Genomic DNA, 22,831 nt, shown 5'->3' on the forward strand with positions numbered 1-22,831 from the left:
TGCAATCTACATATTCTGTAAATGACATTGTTTATTCAAAAAGGCTCTGGCAATAACTTTTTAGTCTTAAATCTCTATGGAATGCTCCTCTTTTCTGTTATTTCTCTCATAAACAAAGGGTGACCAAGAAAAGACTCCCCAGATCTTTGGTTGTTGTCCAAGGAAGATGGAACATTCCATCAATGAAGAGAACTGACCACAAATTCCTCATTTTGAAACTCTCAAGATATTGGGGTGGATTCAATAGACTTACAGGCAATTTAAAAATAGAAGTTCCAAAGTATGCTTCTGAGATGGAAAAATGAGATTAGGGAGATCCCCAGATAGAGAGAAGAGTAGTTAACAGTAACAGCAGCAGCAATCTACACACTGGAATTTTGCACAATTGTGCTAAATATTTATATCAATCAAGGTTATTTAATCTTAAGGATATTCTCATGTTTTACAGAAGCAAAAACTGAGTCTTAGAGACAGTTACAGTGTGGATCTTAAATGTAACACAAATCTCATATGCTAAAGGCTTAGCCCCCAGCTGTAGGCACTTTTTTTTTTTTTTTGGGTGGTGGTAGAACCTTTAGGAGTTGGACCCCTGCCCTCCCCTTGCTTTCTGGCCATCTTTGGTTTACCACACATTTACCACCAAGATGTTCTACTTTACCACAGGCCTGGAAACAAGAGAGCCAGCTCTCCATGGACTGAAACCTCTGAAACTTAGTCCAAATAAACCAGTCCTCCTTTAAAGTTGTTGTTTCAGGTATTATGTCACAGCAACAGAAAGCTACCTTACACATAAATGATAAAAGACATTTCTAGGTCAAATTATTATAAGTATTAGGCCAGAATTTGACCTAAACTGGATTTCCCATCTTAGCTTACTAAGAATACTCTTTTATGCCTGGATTCCTGGTGAGTTATTAATAGTGACTATTTTCACTCTCAGAAAGTGTCAGGTTTAGAGGATAGGTTACCTGATCACCCTGATTTGTACTTGGTTGATCTAACTTTGGGATCATATTCTATTCTCCCTTCTGATGTATAGTTCGTATGTCTTTCTCCTCCAGTTTCCTAGATCAATAAAGTGATAAAATGAACATCAAATCCAGAACTGTTTTTGAAAACATGATATTATAAGTAGATGAAACATATTTTAGTGATTAATAGGAGTTTACCCTGACAGTGGGAAGAATGTTCATATTATTATACAAAGCCAAAGCCAATTCTAGGAAATTCAGCTTATTTGAGGTTGGCAGATCCCATAATGTAATCTCTATTTTTTAAATAAGGCAAACAACTTTTGCAAACTCATTTTAATTTTTTTGGTATTGCTGTTCTCCATTCATGCTGATCATTGACAATATTATCTTTAGAACATTTTATACACATTCTCCTTCATATTGCATACCGAATGAATTTATTGTAAATGATACAATTTAGAAATTGTTAAAGTTTTTCTATAGTTTTCTATTCACTTAACTTGGGAAATGTTGAGTCAGAAGGACATAAATTATTTCTTACTTAAATAGTTATAAGCAATTTTTTTCCAGCATGAAAAATTACAAAAATACGAGAGTCAGAGAGCCATAGTAAACATTCTATGGTGTTCTGAATCTAGGTGTATTATCTCTATCGATTTAGACCTCTGAGAGCCAGGGTCCTGTCTACAAGTTTCATCCTCTGCCCTTTTTATAGTGAAGCAGAAGGTTGAAGGATGTCCTATGTTCTTGTTGCATCCTCAGTAAGCAAAAACCTTGTGCAAAGTCAAGTTTGCATCACACAGAAATCACCTATCAGCAGAGGAAAACTGCTAGCAGAAGGGAGCAGATGCTGAGAGAGAAGCAAAGATTCCCCGAGCTGCCCTTGAGATCAGTGAAGTAGCTGATCCCCAGAACTGTCAACATTTCAGTTCAAATTCATGTATTTCTTTATAATAGTCCTTATTGTCTTGTACTAAAGTTTCCTTTTATTTTTTGTAATTAAGAGAATCTCAGTGAATTTTAGAGGCACAGCTATAATTACCTGGTTCTTTCTCATAGACCACACGATCATTGGGTGAATAAATCTGGGGAGGTAATGCATCTGTTGGAGAGCCTGTGATGGACGGAAAATAAAATAAAGGAAAAAAAAAAGAGAGATAGTATTAAATCCTGCAGCCTTATTCCAAAATCTGTGAAGCCTTTCCAATTTTCCTGGTACAATTTTTCAATTCTTAAGAAGGCACATAGTTTTAGTCTAATATGAACTCAATTACTACATTTCATTTAAAACAAGCAAAGTGTAACATAATAGGGAATATGTATTTGGTCTCTGTTACCAATTCCTGATATAGCATTCCTAAAACCTTTGTAATATTTTAGTGTTTATGGGTAATATGAGCATCATTTGTCTTTGTCTCCAGTTATTTGATGTAAGTCCCCAGTTCCTGACTCAAGAACTTGTAAGACTCTTGGTGTATATGGAGTGAGATATCTTTTTGTATGTTAGTTTGATGACTCATGGTGTAAGTCCCTAGATAACTTCAGAGTAAGAGATATTCCCAGCCAAGATTAAAAAGCTAAAAATTTCAGCCCCAACTCCCAACGTGCAGAAAGGAGACAAGGGCTGGAGATTGAATAAATCACTGATGGCCAATGATTAAGTCAATCATGTCTATATAATGAAACCTGCATAAAATCCCTAAGCAGTGAGGTTTGGAGAGCCTCCTGGTTAGTAAATACATCCATATGTGAGGTTGGAAAGTGGATGGTATACTCCAATACCATGGAGACAGAAGCTCCTTCACTCAGGATCCTTCAAATCTTGCCCTATATATATCTTTACCTGGCTGTTCATTTGAATCCTTTTAAATAAACTAGTAAATATAAGTAAAGTGATCACTGTGAGCCATTACATAAGATCATGGAACCAGAGGAGGACATTGTGGGAATCCTCAGAGTGTAAGCAAGTAGGACCCTAGCATGGGTGACTTGGGGACACACTGCTTGAAACTGGCTTCTGATGAGGGACTGAGGCAGTTCTGAGGGACTGAACCTTAACCTGTGGGGTCTGTCCTAGCTCCAAGTAGTTAGTATCAAGCAGAATTAAATTGTAGGAAGCACAGATGGTGTCCACAGAGAATTGGAGAATTGCTTGGTGTGGAAAACTCACACGTTTGGTCACAGAAGTGTTGCCAATAGAAACAGGTTTTCCTTTACAAAGAAACAAATACACATATTGAGTTTCCTCCATATTTCAGGACAGAGGGTTTAAACAGTGTTCTTGACTTCTGAGGCTTACATGAGATACGTTTCCATACTACATTACAATTAACTGCTTTCACGTCTTCATTATTTCTTCTCTCTATATTTCCTTTTCTTTTTGAAATGCCAAATTAATTTTAGATCAAAAATATGGCATGATAGTAGTATATATTTTCAACTTGTAATCCATGATTATTAGTTATGGTTATTATCTAAATATTTCTCCTCAAAATGCTCAGTGTCTAACATAGGATCTGGTTAAATAAATATGAATGCAGAGATCAGCAGAAATTTAAAAAAAATTAATGATAGCCCATATGTCTAAGTAATAATGAGATATCAGATAAATGTTGGGAGTACTACTTTTTATAATAATCTATATTCATAAGTTGAAAGAAAAATACCTTGGAGGTGGTTTTAAGGGTCAAATATTCAGTGGCCAGATTCTAATCCTGACCATGTCACATGCTAACTCTATGAAGACAAATTTTTATTAACCTTTGAAAACAAGTTTTCCTTAACTAAGGATAAATAAAACTTACCTCAGAGTTTCAGCTTGAGGAATAAATTTAAAAATATAAATTAAGTAATCTCCCAGTGATACATAATAAATACTCAATGTTTTGCAGCTTTAAAAATGAATTTTTGTTGCTTCAATGTTCAGAACCACTTCACCCTTCTTGGTCAAATTTTATATCTATAAATCAGGATGACTAAGGACACCTGTTCCCAACTTTCTAAAAACTGACACATTGAAGTACATGTATTAGAAACAACTGCTGAGATGAATACATGCCTCTCATGCTAGACTGTAAATTTAGTCTTCCTTTTTGTACTGAATTAATCCTAACAGAATTATTTCAAAAGTAAACAAAGAAGAAGTGATTAAAAAATTATTTCATTTGAATTTTACTTGCACTTTGTTAAAACCTTTTTTTTTTCCTAATTTACAGGGAATCTGGTGTCAGACTAACAGACAAATCCCTGAGCACTAACCTGCATTTAGAATTACTTGTTCCACTTAATGGAGTGTCAAAACAGGTTACTTCCAGTTGCTGGGACTCAGTGTTTCCCTCTAATACTCCATCATTTTGAGCACAGTAGAGATGGTGGTATTTAGGGCTTAACCCCAAAAGCCACATGATACTAGTTCTCTTGATCTCTGGGTTTGATAGGAGTCTTGACTCTGTCTAGGATCGTCCATTTTTCCCCCCTATTTCTTACCAACTATTCTCTCAGTGCAAAATAATGGTTGAACACTGCTAGCTAATACCTATGGCAACCAATAACAACAGAAATTTCAATACATAGAAAGACATAGTTTACTTAATTCAAGTAAAATACTTTTTTGATGATAAAATTAATACCATTCAGTAAGTCTCCACTGCTTGCCTGGAACTGCACATATATATGCTATTTCTAATATTCTCAGTTATTTGGAGAGCTAGGTAGTCCTAGAGCATAGATTAGGAGACTGAAATCTTGACCCAAACCAAGTCATGTCGCTATAAAGCAGAGGTGATATAATTTAAACACCAATCTATCTAGTACACTTTCATTCCCATGTGCTTTACTTCATTCACTCACATATTCAGTCAACCAACAATTATTCAATGCTTACAATACACATAGAACTGCAGTAGTGAACAAAAGAAGTCTTTTATTTATTAAATGTAATAAATAATTAATAACCAAAACAAGATTATTGCATTTGTCATGTGTACTCAACACAAGTCATGCTTACCTACCACCTTTACAGTCAGAGATCTGGTGAGATGGAAGGTACGCCCATTTTCTGGATATGTGACAACACATGTGTAATTCCCATTATTTGAAATAAAGGGAATGAGAAAGCTCAAGTTCATGCCTCCAGGTAATACATTAATAAAATTCTGTATTTTATAACAACCCTAGAAGAAGAAAGATGTAACTCGTTAGATACATGCATAGAAAACAAATGAACACAAATGCTCTCATATCTAAATTTGCACAGAGCATTCAAATATCTATGCAGCACTTTTTACAAAACTGTTTTAGTCAAGTATCTGGATGATGTTTCTGCAAAGAACATGTGGAATAAATGTCCTTAACATTTCTACAAAAGAGAAATGAAAATACCAAACTGAGATATGATTTCAAAAGCATAGGCTTCCTATTTCAGAATCCACCATTCAAATTCTCATAGTCTCATGTTTATCGTGAAGCAGGGTTAAGGTTTTTAAAAAATGACTAAGAAAACTTGAGCAATTGCAAGTCCTGCTTAAGAGAACAAGTATAATGTTCTATAGTTTTTCAGTGATTATATTAACTCAGGAATCAAGCCATTGTTATCTGATAAACTGGGTTCCAATTTAAGATGTCTGATTTTGGCATTCTTGGTAACCCTGTGGAATTGCTACATCAGTCATTGCTGCTCTTTTATCCAATTTTCACAATAGACCATCATAGACTCCCGAATCCAAAAACCAAAGCTTTTTTCATCAGCCTCATCTAAGAGTTTATTTCTGCTCCTAACTCATATTTTCATATGAGTTGATGGTTAATTGTTGAGATTGTACTAACTCAAGTCCTGCTTTCTATCTCTCCATCTAGTTATATGTATATATATGTGTGTGTGTGTGTGTGTGTATATATATAATCTTTAAAAAATGACTAAGAAAACTTGAGCAACTGCAATATATATATATATATATATATATATATATATATATATATATATATATATCTGAAAAACATCCATATATCCTCTGTGGCAGAAATACATGATGAATATTTACTTTTCAAAAAACTTTGTTTTTTTCTTTTAAGCATCAATGATTCATGAATGGGAAAAAAGATTAGGTAATCTCTAAGGAACTTTAGATCTTCACATGCTGAGAATCTGTTACTGGTGTGTGTGCTCAGTTTCCTGGCCTCACATATTTGATTCTTGTATGCTTGAGGTTTTCTTTCTTCAATTCCTGGAGCATGTATTTTGAAATATGGCAATTTCCCTAAGAGGCACATTTTGCAATTCTGTGATACAGGAAATATGTCTTTTAAGGACAGCCCTGAACTTTTGCTTCATGGAGAAGGTCATCAAGAGGAGGCTGATGTTGTCTGTTCAGGTTAGCTTTTCACACTGCAGCTTCTCCTGTTTGACTAAGCACTGCTCCTGGACACTTGTCACGTCAGCAGAAGATTTTAGTACCCTGAGGTTACACACAAAGTATAAAGCCACAAAGAACCACACTCTGATAACGAGTTTATGTCAGACTGGGTTTAAACAGAGTTTAGAATGCATATAGAACGCTACTGGATTTTTGTGGCACCTTTCATTTAAACAGTTCAAAGATATTTTTCTCTCTCATTTGTTAGCTTAGCTGTTCTTAAATCCCTGTGAAGTAGACGCATCAGACTGAATATGCTCCAGTTTCACAGAGAGGAAAAAGTGAGACAGACAGATAAAGAGATCTCAGAGATAGCACAGTACAGAGCTGAAACCTAGTTCCACACAGCTGAAAAAGGTCTTTCACTGGTTTCTTAACTAAGAATGAGCAACTCTCCCCAGCAGTGAGTTGATGCTATAAAGAATATACTGAAACACGCACTTAACATGCACTGTATTATCTGATTCTTTTTCAAAAAAAAGTTAGCAGTGTTCTTATTCCTACTTTATGGATGAGGAAATGGGGTCTGTAAGTTATAACAGTCAGTGTCATAGCAGTAGGTAGTGTGAAAATTGGATCTATTTGTTTCAGTTGTAAACTCAAATTTATCTGTTTCAAAGCCATTGCTTTGAATCCCACCTGATACTTGTGTCCTCACTTCATACAGTGGCCCTGCACTTATTCTATGCCTGGAGTCAGCCCCAGTGTTAATAGTTTGATTGGCTCTATCACTTTAATCAGGCTGGTTCCTGCAGTTAGTGATAAACTAAAAAAGCAGACTTTTTCAGGATAAAAAGTCAAGCATTATTAATGAACTTGTCAACAGCATTTTGTTGGTGGAGTACTGGGGACCGAACTCAAGAGCACCTGCCACTGAGATATATCTTCAATCCCTTTTTAAAATCGATCAACCAACCAACTTCCTTCCTTCCTTTCTCTTTTTTAAGACAGTGTCTTGCAAAGTTGGTGATGCTGGCCTCCAACTTGCAATCCTCCTGCCTCAGCCTCCCGAGGTGTTGGAATTACAGGCATACACTACCACACGAGACCCTCAACAGCATTGTATATGAAGGTGGTGAAAGAAACATTTTATAGCTGTTTTAAAGCTATGACATCTACAGAATTTTAAGAACATAAATGAATAAATGTGTGTATGTGTGCTGGTGGGGGATGTCAAGACATTATTAAATTATAAATGCAAATGAAGTTCAGCCTGTAGTGTCTGGTGAATTCTTTTTCTTACAAGTAGCTCCATTTCTAGCACATACTCCTAAGACACACAGATGTTTTTGAACATAGAAATAAATCCTGAAAAACAAAATTCTGCAAATTTTATAATGATTTCAGAAATCAGAAGAAAATGGACATGAACAAAGAGTTGGATATTCAAAGAATACAAAACATACTTCCATATTTCCAAAAGCAAGAAATGAATTAATGGCAAGTGAATTTCTTCAATAAAGCAAATACTTAGCTAACTAGAAGATAAAGTCCTCCTAATTGATCCATCAGTTCCTCATTCTGCACCCAAAAGAGAGAAGTGAAATAGAAGCGCAACTTTTCAACCACATAACATTTGCTGTAATAACAAACCACAACATACAGGTAAAGAAGAGCACAGGAAATGACTCTGAGATCCTTGGACGGAAATGAAGCGTATGGGGAGAGGAAGGTTGTGATCAAGGGAATGTCACAGTGAAGTAAGTGTTTCCATTCAAGAAACCACAACACACAAAGAACTGTGTGAATGCACAAAAAGAATGTTAAAAACATGTCTCCTAACTCACAGGGATTCATAACTTACTGGTATTCATAAGACAATGGAAAGCACACAGAGGCAGGGAGTACCTGAAGATCAAATCAAAAACACTGAAAAAAAAAAAAAAACCTAATGGAGAGGGAAGACTTAGGCTGGTTCTTAAAGGATAAGTAGTATATTAATAGCTACTGGAAGACAGGAAAGAAAAACCCTCCAGACATAGAGAAAAGTGTGAAGAACTCACCTGCAACTCTCCTAGTATTATTTCCCTCCTTGTTAATACTTAAAAATTATTTCATTATGATGTTTTGTTTTTATAGAGAATGCCTCCTCCTCTAGAAAACTAACTCCTATAGGGGCCAGGAGGACGTGAAGGAGCACTATTCTCCATGGTCTGCAACTTGCCCCATGTCTGGCACATGGAGCTCAATACATTTGTGTTGCACCATCAAAAATGTTTCTGGAAGAAGCAAAACTCTGAGACATGTGGAGTAGGTAAGTGGTAGTAAGCATGTGGAAGACAAGACATGGGTGGTGGGTTACAGGATGGATAGGGGAAGTGGGAATAAGAATACAAAGAGTTTAATTAAGATATAAGATCTGAAGAGTTAGGAATAGCTACTGAAGTTTTTGTATCCAAGATTAAGATGGTATAAAATACATTATATTTTGCCATGAAGTGTCAGAAGAGTTCTATGAACCAGTCTTTTCCAATAAACAGAACTAAGTCATCGAATGTTTATAAATATTTACAAAGTCCTTTCTCTGTGCCAGGCACTGTTAGGAGCTGGGTGTATAACAGTCAGTAAAAACAGGAGTGGCACTTTCCCTCATGGAATTTTACAGTTCAGCCTAATTCATTAAATTATCCAATCAATTCCTAAGTGCAATATATATTGGCTCAGTTTTGTGCTGTGTGACTGCTATTTAGGGGAAAGAAAAGGAAAAAGAGCTCACTACCTAGTGCAGAAGAGAAAGACAACTGCTACCAGAACAAAGATGAGATATAAATTAAGTTCTATCAAAATAGAAAGTAGGTAATTCATTTGGTATGATTCAGCCTCAAGGCTTCAGAGACATTTGCTTGAATTGAATTTTATTTAAGTGATGAATCTTGGTCCTCAGAGGATCTAAAAGTATATAAAATAACGTCATGTATATACGTATATGTAGAATTATGAGTGTATAGCTCTAAAAGAGAATATGATGCACACTAACTTCATGCCAAAAATTGAGAATCACTCTATTCTATAGAGACTATAGGGAAAGGAGAGAGAAAGAATCAATCTAGCCAAACTGTCAAACCAAATTGAAGCAAGCATTTAAAAAAATAAAGTCTATTACACAGACCTTGGACTAACTTCCCAACAAGACATGCTATGCCAATGAAAAGACTTGGATTGATGCTTTTTAGAAATGTTCTTTCCTGATGGAACTTTGTCAGAAAAAAAAAATCAAAGATTTTCCTAGTTTCTGAGAGCAATCCACAAACAATATCTGACCAGTTTGGATTAATTTCATACCCAAATGACAAGTGAAGGCAACACCCATTTTAATGATCACCATGGGTATGAGAACAATCAGTTCTTTAAAAACTAATATCCAAAATGTCTCTCACTCTGCTAAATGGCAGTTGAGAGTATTTCAGCAATTGCCACAAATGTAATATACAAAATGCCCAATAAAGTGTTCTCCTGATCCTCAGGGAAGGGGGAAGTTGCCTCTGTTTTCGCTAGTATCTCTCTAACATGAACTTTCAAATATCCAACTACAACAATGAGGAAGAGAATTAATCCAGTAATATGAAAGTGAGGAAGGCTTTCTGTATATTAAAACCCGTTTCTTTAAATAAATCTAACAATAAAAACAACACCAACAGGATCACTTACCTCTGTCCTTCCTGCTAACATGTTTGGAAGTCCCTGTGTGAATAAACAGGCAGTCTCCCATTTATATACATACTGTGTTTCAGAAGTTCTGTGACAAACTGGCTATTTGAAATTCAGCAGATCACTCACCAACCATGGTTTGTTTTTTCAGGCTGGTTAGGAAACCTGGCTTTATTCAACAAACATTTATTGCACATCAATCTACCCCACAGGATTGTTGAATGAGAGAACTGTGAATTCTAGATCCTGAATTAAGGATATCCTGCCATGCCGAAAGGAGGAGGAAAGAGAAAATGAAGACATGCAGAGAGCAGAAAAGCAATCCTGTCCCATTTCCTCTGCATTTCTGAAATATAAACATTGGGTTTTCTGTTTCTTCCAATCTCAGTTTATTAGATACCCTTCTGATTTCCCAGGGCCCTCTACAGGCTTTCCTAGGTCTCAGTCCAGCCCAAAGTTTGATTTGTTATTCAAAGATTGCCTGTCTTCCAAGTGCTGGAACTCTATAAGTAAAGACTGAACCAGCCTGTATATCAGTCCTAGATAGTGTGAGCTCAGAGACCACACAGACCTGCCTGAAATCCCAGACTCCCATCTGCAGCTGGATGACTTTGATTAAATTATGGAAGATAATGCAGAAGTGTGGATTCTTAACACATGGGTTGAAGCTTGGCTCCTAGCCCTGTGGCCTCTGACAAATTGCTCAACTACACTGTACCTTAGTTTCCTTAACTACAATGGCGAAAAAAGAGAATCTACTTCACAAAAGATATTGAGAGACAGAGTAAAATAAAGCATTTAGAATGCAGTCCCTGGGCTCAATAGATGTTAACAATAATCATTTACCTTTCTGAGTCTCCCATTCCTAATCTATTAAAAGGTGGCATCTATGTTACAGAATTTTGATGAGTATTATGTATGATTACATATGTCACCTACCACACTGCCTTGCACTAGTAAAATGTGAGATTATTAGTTTCCTCTCCCTCCTTTCAATTCAGCAGTATTCTTTCTGTTTACAGATAACAAAGAAAGCAAAATTGCTAGAACTGATTATAATTAATGTAACTTTTAACCATTGTAGACTTATTTAAATTACCAAAAAAGATCATTTCTACAATTTCAAGGTAGATACTTCAACAAAAAGAGAACTGGTATAGTGGGGCCAAGATACCTAAGTGGGTGCTTGCAGCTGACTTAGAACATAGAGCATGAAGGCAAGATCAGCCCTACTGTATAGCAACAGGAGTGTGCAGCAAATGAAACCCTTGACTTTGTTCCCATGATGGCAGAACTTGTACGATCAAAGGTGTCATTCAATTATGCAAAGATATAAATTAAAAAAAAAAGCAGCATAACAGGCATCAGGAGTAGAAGATAGAAAGGTGTCTGCTTGCTGATTGTCTTTTTCAGTCACCCACATGCTATTGGCTATCTGCCACAACAATGGTTTTATAGCAGTGACATTTTTTTTCTCAGTCTCTTCTCCAGACTTTATCTTCCATTCACCTCATGAATAATCTCTCTAGAGTTTGACCTTGGCTGGCTTTTCTTCTCACTTTATATACCCTTTTTAAGGGCTTCAACCATCACAGAAATGCATCCAATTCTCTATCACCACTTCTGATTTTCCCCCCAAGCTCTAGACCCAAAAGTACGCAACCACTATCTGCTAGTCACTGCCACCCAGATGTCTTGCAGACATCTCTAACTTAATATGACATTTATTAAATGCATTGCTTACTCCTCAGTGTCTCTTTCACTATTCCCTGCCATGGTTCATAGCACCAATCCTCTTCCAGAGAGGAAAATACAAAACCAAGGAATCACTGGATATGGTATTACTTTGAAGAAACAGCTGAACACATGCTCTTCCTCTTCTTAAAACCACCAGCAATTCCTCTTTATCATGGTTGTGAAATATAAGTTCTACTTTTGATAAGGACAGAAATTATTCTTATGAACTCATCCATGTTAAATTGTGCACTCCTTTGAGATTTCAGAGCTGGACATCTGTCTCTTTTCCCCCAGATTGCTGGCACATTACAGTGAACACAACTGATCTTCAGATAGTGGATGTGGAATGGATACAGGAATTAATGACTACAGAAAAATAAATGCAGTGAAAACAGATATAAATAAATAGCTCTGAGTGTATATGGAAAAAGTGATTTCCAGATGGAGAAAGCAAGGAACAATTCATGTAGCAAGTAGAATTTAATCTGTTTTAAAAGAAGAACATTCTAGGCAGGGGCACTGCATGAGGAAAAAGGAGAGGAGAAAATGAGTGCATTTGTATGGGAAGAAAACTGAAAAAGCACACAAGGTTAAAGACCTTGACTGAAGAGTAAATAGATCAACACATTTAAACTGTAAATATATTACACTTATTCATGTAAAATTGTTAATATTATTATTTTAATCATCTATGCAATTTTAATTGTCTCATACTATGGAGAATTACAATTACAAAGAAAACATAAAATGAGCCCTTGTATCCTTACTAGCCCTAACAAGTATCAGTCTATGTTCTATTTAATCTATACCCACTCACTACCCCAAAATTATTTTGAGACAAATCACAGAGATCATAAAATTTTATTTGCAAATATTTCTGTTTATATTGCTAAATCATAAGACTTCTCAGCAAGTATAACTACTGTTCCATTATCAAGCTTAAAAAATAATAATTCACTGATATCATCAGTATTATGAGTTCAGAAATGTCTGATTTTCTCACAGTTTGTTGTACAACTCATTTGATGAACAGAGTTCAACTAAGGTCCATGCAGGGTTGGTGAAGCGCTTAAATCAATCTGCCTCTTCCTCTCCTTACCCTTCCCTCTCTCTCCCTTCCTCTTCCTCTCCTTTCACCCTCCTTCCTTTTCTCAAGTTCTTCCTTACTCTTAATCACTTTATTATACAATAAAACATATTAAAACAATCTACTCTAAACATATGTATGAGTTAATGAATTACTTTGAAGCAAACATCTTGGTAAGCACCAGTCAGGTCCAGGAATAGCACTTTGCCAATCACCCTTGAAGGCCTTCCATGTGTCCCATGTCAATCACACTTTCTTTACTTCTCTGTCCACAGAAGTAGTGACTATCTATACTTTCATAGTAAAATCACTTCTTTGTTTTCATTGATCATTTTTATCACCTAGGTGTATATCCTTAGATGTTATAGTATCATCCATTTTTTAAATGTCTTATATGCTTCTTTTAATGTCATGTTTCTTAAGACATTCCTCCTCCACACCTTTCCTTTTCTTACACGTTGAATCACCCAGCATATTTGGCCTGTAGAGTTTCACACAGTCTGGATTTTGCCAACTGCAAACTCATAGGGTTCCTCAATATATTCTTATATTCTTTAGATTTCTGGCAAAATATCAGCAGTATCTAAAGACTTGATCAATACATTTGACAAGATTATAGCTAACACTGTGTTCTTCTATTAGAAGAAAAATATCTAGTGGTTTATCATTTTGTGACATTAACAATCATTGATGCTTAATGCTTAGATTTATTAACCAACTGGGACTTGCAAAGTGGTGTTTCAAATCTATGATTTCTCCTTCATTTATTAGTAGGATGCTTATATAAAACATACTTTTCTGCACCATTTCATTACAAATGGTATATTTCTTCCAAGAAAATCAGAATGAATATTAAATTATTTCTCTTTATTTACTAGGTTTCCAGACAATAAACTGATTTCCTGTCAGTATTCAAATGCAAGTAATGAAAATTTTTACAAATATCATTATAAACTTATGAATTAGAACTTATTTCATTGAATTAAAACCATTGCAGGCACTATATTTACTCAAGTTCAAATTGCACACCTTTGGCTAATAGTTAACACTTTCTTTAAGTTAATTCCTAAGCTGTTTCATTAACACTTAAGAGAATTTAAGTTTTTTCAGCTATGATTGTGGAATTGTTTATTTCTCTCTTGAATTCTGTTAACTCTTGATTCATGTATTTTAAAGCATTTTTAAAAGGCACATTTACTGTTACTATTTTTATGCCTCCAACAAAGTGACCTTTTTACTATTGCAGAATGTCCTGTTTATCTTTGGTAATCCTCATTGTCTTAGAGTCTACTTTATCTGATATTTGTATAGCTACTTTAACCTTTTTATTTTATTCATTATTTATTTTTTACTTTAAAAAGTTTTCTCCTTTTTACTTCCTACCAATTATGTATGGTGTGTTTGTGTGTGTGACCATGTGTGCACACTTCTGCTGGGGTAGGTGGGTAAGGGAGGTTTGGGGAATAGAGTATTCTATCAGTTCAATAGAATGGAACATACTTATATAGGTGCGCGTGCGCGCACACACACACACACACTTCTTAGTTTACCTGCATTTCTGAAACAATATTTTCTTCATTGTAAGTTTTCAGTGAGTTATGTCATTTCTGGACTTTTCTAATTCTATTTATTTATGTTATTCTTTCAATTTTGTTGTGATTTCTCTTAATGTCTTTTAGCTCATTTTGAAGTAGGTAATAATACACACTTCTGACATACCTTCTTTTTCTGCATAGATGTTATTCTATCTACTTTTTCTTATAGCTCTGAATAGGATTTTACCTTGGGTTTTTGTTTGTTTGTTTGCTTGCTTGCTTGCTTGCTTGTTTTTGCTGTTGTTGGTCTCCAAATCTATGGTGGCTCTGTCATGGGATGTCCTGACTATTCCCTTCCTCCATTTTTTGCAAGTCCTTTCTTTTTCCTTCCTCTACATTGTCCTAATCTAATTCATTTTCTCCTTTTCCTGAATGATGAGGATCAAACTTAGGGCCTTATGTAGCTGCTTCTCTTCTGTATATCTGTTAACTTTTTAGAGTTATAAGGCACTATAATGGCTCTAACCCCATCAGAGTTTCTTACTATTTGCACCTGTCTTTTCCCAGTAAATCCTCTCCTAATTTCAGCTGCTGCTCCTGAGTTGGCCTGCTGTACTTTCCCATGAGCACTTGTGGTTCTTTTGGGGCCTCCTGCTCTCAGGTGGGTCAGACAACATGTCACTTTCTTCTGCTACCCTCCCTGCCTTCCCATAAGAGTCTCAAAGGCGTTGGTAGCTTCTCTCACTCAATTACTGAAAGGAGTTCTCATGGATAATTTGTCACCAAGTTTTGCAGACCTTGAGTTTTTGGCTTTGATGTAAGTGGGAACTTGAGATTTAAGTTAGCTTTCCTGCTACCATAAGTGTTTCCTTCAAACACTTTCATTTTTTGATTAAATACTTCCCAGATCCCTTAGATGTGGAAGAAACCACAGAGAGATGGTGCCCACGAAGGAGGGCAAATCAGAATGACACACATAAATACCAAATTACAGTCCTGACAAACCAAGGAGCTGAAGTTCACCAGATGACTCAGCAGTTTCTGACCTCATTAGGCAGTGAGTAAAAGGAGACATTTCTCAAAATGTGTTCAACAGGAAGTGAACAGAAACAAGTTAGTTCTGGTATTCCAGGCGATGTAAATTAAGAAACAGTGGGCTGAGGCAAAGCAACCATTACCTTTTTCTTTGAAACAGTATAAAACGAGGAAGTGGCAAGTTTTGTGCAAAGTTATTAAAGCAGAAATCATAAAATCTAAGAAGAGAAATCTCAGCTCCTACATTTAACTCAGCAAATAAGTACTGACATTTAAGAAAAAAAAAATAAAATGTGCTCTAATTTGCTTACCATATACCATGTGACAGTGGGTTTGACTCTGGAAGGAAAATATCCATCCACATTCGGACAAGTGATGTTCTGAATACCATATTCTATATACAGTTTATGCACTGGGAGTTTCATGGGGGAATTGAAACAGCTGTCTTTTTGAACAACTTCCAGAGGAAATGCAACTTTACTGCAATATGTAGTGTTCCTGAAAAAAGAAATATGCAATAAATAGGTAGTCTCATTTGCATTTCACTTAATATAGCAACCAAATTAAAGTGAACCAAGTAGAGACTTCATTTATGTGTGTTAAGTTCCTGTAAAAACTGAATGGCGGGCTGGGGATGTGGCTCAAGCGGTAGCGCGCTCGCCTGGCATGCGTGCGGCCCGGGTTCGATCCTCAGCACCACATACCAACAAAGATGTTGTGTCCGCCGAGAACTAAGAAATAAATATTAAAAAAAAAAATTCTCTCTCTCTCTCCTCTCTCACTCTCTCTTTAAAAAAATAAATAAATAAAATAAAATAAAAACTGAATGGCTTATGGAGGCATTTCTTATGCCACTTGGTATCACAGAATAAAAACTATCAACACAGTTATCTACTGATAATGCTCTAAAATATTTACCCATGACCCTGAACATTATTGATATTAGACTTTTTAAAAAGGAGAAAGGATTAGGGATATAAAATGCCCAACCACAGGGCAGATTATGATACCCATGGTAAGCTATTGGGATTTTGTGAGAAATGTGTGTGTGCTATGTGAGTGTGTTTAAATTTTTCACTTAAAAGTTTTTTAATAATACTCAGTGTTGGTGAAGCAAGGCAAGAATGGCAATATTTAAGCATAGCTCAATGGTAAAAACAGCTTGGGCAAAGTATAATTTGGTATGGAAATCTTTTTTTCAAGTGATGGAAATATGGAAAGGGGGAAATAGTGACAACACATACCCCAAAATGTCCATCTAGAGCCATCTCAGCAATAAAACACTAGGATCAAGAGAAAATGCAAACAAAAGGAAGACTGTAAAAAAAATATGGTATAACCACTCAAAATTGTTATTGGTAACTATAAAAACAATCAAGATGAGGGGCAAAACAAACATATCATCTACTTAGAATGACTGAAATCACATAATAATATCTACACAGGTGTTTCCTCTTCTCTGTTATCCTTTATCTACCCTGCATCTAGCTTAGGTCTCCTATTCATTGAGCACCTTGAACATTTCCTTGGTGACATTTATCATAATACATCGGTACAGTAGGGAGAAGGCAACAAGTGGAGAGAGGAGTGGAGAGAAAGGAGAAGTACTAGGGACTGAATTAGAGCAAATTATATTCCATGCTTTTATAATTATGTCAAAATAAATCCTTACCTTCTGTAAAAAAAAGAATTATTAAAAATTATCATAATATAAAACTAAATGGTTATATCATAGATATCTATCTATATCCTCTGTAAAACAAGCTCCACATGATTACTGGTATTTATTATATTCATCATATCTAGTAATTTCTAAATTTTTAGTAAGTGATGAAAAATATTTGTTAAATGAATAAAATGGATATAAAATTTTATCTACATATAGGGAAACAAGATAGGATATATAGAATAATAAAAATAAGTGTTTAGAGTCCTTTCACTTTCCACCTTTTTTCATTATTTCTGGCAATAGGACCAAAGCATAGTAAACATTTGACTTATGAATTGATACTAAATACAATGAAAGAGGTGGGGCATGAATTCCCAAACATAAGAGGAGAAGTACCCAAACACAACTTGTGACAATACTAAGAATGTGGCATAAGGGAGTGGCAGGCAGGACCTGTGCCTTGTAAAACAAAGATTCTATTGGCAGAAGCTATAAAAGGTATATTTCAATTGAATATAAAGATATATGTTCTGATTTGAATAAAAGTGATGAACAGTGGTTGGACTGACTTTTGCAATCCCCAAAGTTGACTATTATTGAAGCAGGAATATAAGGTAAAATATAGGAAGATGAATCTAACTTCATGGCCTTAAAGTTATCTAGCCCTGTGATTCCACATGGTTGGGTTGAAGGCCATTCTCAGTTTAGAAATGATCTTAGGGAAGTGAGAAGCTTTTTTTAAATTTTTTTTAAAATTTTTTTTAGATGTTGATGGACCTTTATTGTATTCATTTATTTGTATTCGGTGCCTCACACATGCCAGGCAAGCACTCTCCCACTGAGCCACAACCCCAGCCCAGTGAGAAGCTTTTAAATGCTCCCAGACAATAATTTCAATTCTCACTTTGCCGTGGAGACATGGAAGATAGGCAGGCAGGTAACAGACAATCTTTAATTGAAAAATAACATTAAAGGTATATGCATGCCTTACTGGCCAAGCAGCTCTACTCTTATGATGTAAAATGGTTGGTTAGGAAAGTTTGGGGAATTGCTCTGGGCAAGCAGTGGGAAGCTAAGCAAAAAAATAACACAGATACTATAGAATATCATTCAGTGGAGACCAGAGTCTTAATGGAAAACAGAAGATGACTCCATCCCAGGGATCTGCTAATGTTCACTTGGGAAATGGTAAAGGATAAACAATCATCAAAAAGGAAGAGGAGCTTGAAGAGCAGGTAGGCCAATTCTCATAATGAAGACAACAGATATAGACACAACTTGCCTACATTCATCAGCAAAGTGGTGGCAGAGCTGGAATGGCAGCCTGAATTCTCTGCCTTCTCCTCTCATGCTATTTCCAATATAATCTGTTTTAACTTATACCAAGTGGCATTGGGACATAAATAATGGGAACAGCTGACTTCCATGCTCCATGGGAACCCACTACCAGTCTAAAATTCACTCCAATAAAACCACTGTCAGGTGAAAGCTCCAGAAGGGTCTTTAGAGGCCTCATAGACCCTTAGGACACAGTGATTCCAAGGCTTCTCTGCAATAGAGGACCTTTTTAAGTAACCATAGCATAGCTTGTATTTATGAAAGCAGAGAAACACAAAAGATGAGAGAAAAAAGATATGGGATTAGTAGTTATTATGGGCTGAATTGTGTCACACACACACACACCAATTCATATATTGAGTTTGACTTCAGAATTTGACTCTATTTGGAAACAGGGCCTTTAAAATATAAGTAAGGTAAAATGAGCTCAAAAGGGGGGGTCAAGTGTCATATGACTAGTATCCTTTCAGAAAGACATTAGGACATAGACATATACAGAGGGAACCTGGTACAAAGACATAATGTAAAGATGGCCATATGCAAGTTAAGAAGAGAGGTGCTGTGAATCAAACCCATCCTGCCAACTCTGATCTTAGACTTCCAGCTCCAGAACTCTGAGAAAAGAAATTCCTAATGGTTAGGACACTGTCTCTGGTAGTTTGTTACTGCTGCTCTGGTAAAACAATATGCCCATTAAATAGTAGGAAATTATATTATAAGAAAAAAAATGCTCCCCAGCTTGAAAAAATAAAAATGAAAGTCACGACTTAGATGAGAATTTCAAAAACAAAGTATATCAAGGTAAAAGGGACTGTAAATAAAAGGTATCCAAAGAACTAAGCCTTGAAATTATTATTCTTTGAAGGAGTCTCAGTTTTTTTTTAAGAGTTGCCCACTCCCAAACAAAAACAACATTAATCTGCAGTAAAAGAAAAGCAGACATGTTGTAAGATAAAATCTACATAGATATTAGAGAAAAAAATGGGTTTGATAAACATTGCAATAATGGTAGGTTTTTTAACAATAGTGTCTTAGATTCTCAGGAATGTGGTATTCACTTGCTTCCTAGGGGAATTTCAGTAGAAAAATTTAAACACTGTCTTACATACATTTGATGTTTCCTAAATATTCTTTCTTCTATAAAGGTACTCTGAATTATTCTAGGCCAGGCACTTTGAAAGATGCCAAGAATAAAAGACTCAAATGGGCTCTATTCCCAGCCTTGTTAATTTTCTAGGGAAGTGGATGCTTCCAGGTTTGGGATATGTGTTGCAATGCCAGGGGAAGGGGGCAAATAAACAAAGTTCCATCTTTGGACAACTGCAACAAGTGTCGGGGTCAGAAAAGAAACCACCCATGGAGAATATTCCTGGAGCATGCTCATTCTCCCTGCACATCCTTCAGTCCTTCTAGGCTAAGACACTGAAGTGAAGCATAACTCTACATACTCCCTTCCCTCGCCCGGCTTCATGGTGCATTCAACATCTGAATAAAGCCTGAGAATCAAAAGGAAGAGAGAGCAGTCGAGCTACCTTAACATGCAGGTGTAGTTGCCCGTGTCGTTGAGGAGGGTGGGCCGGAACCAGAGAACATCTTTTTCCTTACTGATGCGATTCTCAGGGAGGCGGAAGTTAATGGGCTCCTCGAGGTCCCGGTCCTGCCTAGTCCAATACCAGATCAGAGTAAGGCCAGCTGAATGGGCTGTGCTGTAGTTAAACTTCAAGAAGTGTTCAAAGAGCGGGCACTTGATGCGAGCGGGCTCATCTTCGAATACTTGGATTTGCCTCATGGTATCAAGTCCCCAGTCATCACAGCGTTCTAGAATAATCAAAAGGAAAGAAAAGGGAAGATGGGTCACTTCAAAATAAAGTCCTCCAGAGGACACACTTTCTCCTTAGGATATCCAATCTTTCTAGGAATCTCCTTCGATGGTCCCTCCAATAAATGCATATAATAAACACCACTAGTGAAAGAAATTGCTTCTTTCCATTCCTTCATGGTCTTTTGGATATCTTCTGGATAAACATTGGATCTGACAGCTTGATCCTGTGAAACCCTACAAGGACTGAGGGGGATATCATCTGAAGAAGAAGTCATGTGCTTTCTCACTTCCTGGAGACAGAGAAGTCCTCAGGAAGAAATTGTAACTGATAACCTAGTTGGGAGAGAGAGAGAATTCTCTGGGCTCCCACATCTCCTGTTTTGGGGGCTGGATCTGCACTATCCAATAGAAATATAATTTTAGATACCCAGTCACCTCATGAAACAAGCAGGTGAAATTAATGTTAATAATGTATTCTTTAGCCGTGGTATATCCAGGATATCCGAAAAAAGTTAATGAGTCATTTTACATTTGCATTCTTTCTGCAGTAGATCTTCAACATTCCATTTATTTTACACTTACATTACAACTTCACCTGGGCTAGCCATTTAGGGATCATACCGGATACAGTACTGAGCAGCGTGACTACAGACCTTAGGAATTCAAGGTCTCCAGGATGCTCACTGGGAAATAAAAGTGCTAGTGGTTCAAAGATTGATAGTCAAACAAAATTAACAGTGTGTTTCAGAATTTATTTTTTATAATGAAAAATAATCACTCAATTCAGGAAAAAAACAAATGATAATTACTTCTTATGAGTGGAATCTGAGTGGAGGGCAAAAACAGAAGAGATTACAAGGGTAATGGGAGTCCTTTAAGCCACCCCCCCCCCAAATTATCTTAAGATAGCTTTATTTGTTTCTTGTATCCCTTACATACATTCTAACTATACAGTCTTCCATACATTTCAGTTTTCCTGCTAAGTAGAATAATTGGAAAGACATACATTGTGTCATACGGTAAATGATTGTCATTTTAAAATAAAATGGTTACATCACTCCTTTAATTACACCCAAGGGAATAGAGATTGCCATACAATGATGCCAAACCTAAAAATATATAATATATAATATAATATAATAATATATTTCTTTCAAGTGTAATTAATTCCATACTTCTTTTTCTCCTTAATTGTATCAATTCCACTGTCTCTACACCTAATTTCATTTCAGTGGAATATATTCTTATGTTTGACAGTCTTCAGACATTTTTTTCATCATCTTATTCTTCTAAGAATAAATAAATGTATAAAGCTCTAAGTGTTCTTTGTTTCTTCTGGAATGAGTTTTATTATGATTTTAACATATACAATTCAAGTTAGATTTTCAGTTTTATAAGTATTTGTCAAATATAAAATTTCAGTGAAATCAGGTATTCATAATTGGATGGGTTGGTTCTAAATGAGAGGAGTTAAGTATCAGTTGAAAATTAATTGTTAATATATAAGCATCCAGGAAAATTTTCATGGCCAGAAAAATAATGTCACTCAATTCTTTAAATTCCTTCAGTGATGTGCCCAGATTATGTATTTTAACATCAAAATTATTTTTAATGATAACTTGACAATTCTAAAAGACATAGCCTATTCAAAAAATATTTTAAAGGCCCCTTCCTTAATTCCTTCCAAAATCATCAACCTCTGCAATTTGAAACTGTGAGTCTTTCAATCAGGGAAAGTCTATTTCCCATCCCTTGAATTTGGGCTGCCCCTTGTGACTTGTATTGGCCAACACAATGCAGCAAAAGCCATTGTGTGACAATCGGAGCCTTGGACTTTAAAGTTTGTGCTTTCTCTTGGAATCATGTCACCACTATGAGAACAAGCCCTGGAGAGCCAACTAGTAAATAAGAATACACATGGGGTAGAGCTGAGGCAGCCCTGCTGTAGCTGGACAGCTCCAGAAGCACAGCTGTCCAGTCCTTCCACAACTGACCAAAGATGCCAGAGGAAGCCCAGCCTGGATCAAACTGTGCCTGGCAACCTATGGTCTCATGAGCAAAAATACATGTGGAACAAATAAAATGAAATTTTGCCATTTAAGTTGGTGATTGTTAGGCAACATTTTTGTAGCACTAGATAATTGGTAGAACAACTAAATGGTAGTTATTTTACTTTTAATGAAAGCAAAGAATTTGAATCTTTCTGACTTAAAAAAAAATGACATTTAAGTAATAAGTCTCCTGGAAATGAAACTGTTTTTTCAAGACTCAACAAATGACTATTTTTCTATGCTTTCATTAGAATTACCTTTTAAAATCCAACATATAGAGAGAACTGGGAAGATCAAACAGTTGTTTACATCATTATACATTTGTGATACCAGTACATATTTTTAAATGAAAAAAAGTCTACCTTACTACATTCATTATTTACTTTAACACTGCAAAGTTGCAGAATTAGCTCATTCAGTTTATAGAAAACATACAACCATAGGTTTTTCTGATAAATATGACACTTATAAATGCATCCAATATCATTCCTTTCTGAAACACCATTAAAACTAGAATAATTTTC

At 35.8% G+C, this 22,831-nt stretch overlaps 1 protein-coding gene across 2 annotated transcripts in view; it reads right to left on the reverse strand.

Annotated features, from left to right (window-relative positions):
• The window catches only part of IL1RAP (interleukin 1 receptor accessory protein), a gene marked incomplete at its 3' end in the record, with an annotated part of 132,307 nt that overhangs the window by 31,379 nt on the left and 78,097 nt on the right, over nucleotides 1-22,831 (reverse strand). For both annotated transcript variants that reach the window (XM_081301812.1, XM_081301813.1), the window contains exons 3-6: nucleotides 19,967-20,252; nucleotides 15,739-15,925; nucleotides 4,981-5,146; nucleotides 2,017-2,088 (exon numbers count right to left, since the gene is read on the reverse strand). In XM_081301812.1, the coding sequence (XP_081157938.1) occupies nucleotides 2,017-2,088; nucleotides 4,981-5,146; nucleotides 15,739-15,925; nucleotides 19,967-20,252 (711 nt within the window). The remainder of the gene's footprint in view (nucleotides 1-2,016; nucleotides 2,089-4,980; nucleotides 5,147-15,738; nucleotides 15,926-19,966; nucleotides 20,253-22,831) is intronic.

The sequence above is a fragment of the Spermophilus citellus genome (genome assembly GCF_964194105.1).
Source record: "Spermophilus citellus genome assembly, chromosome: 7".
NCBI lineage: Eukaryota > Metazoa > Chordata > Mammalia > Rodentia > Sciuridae > Spermophilus > Spermophilus citellus.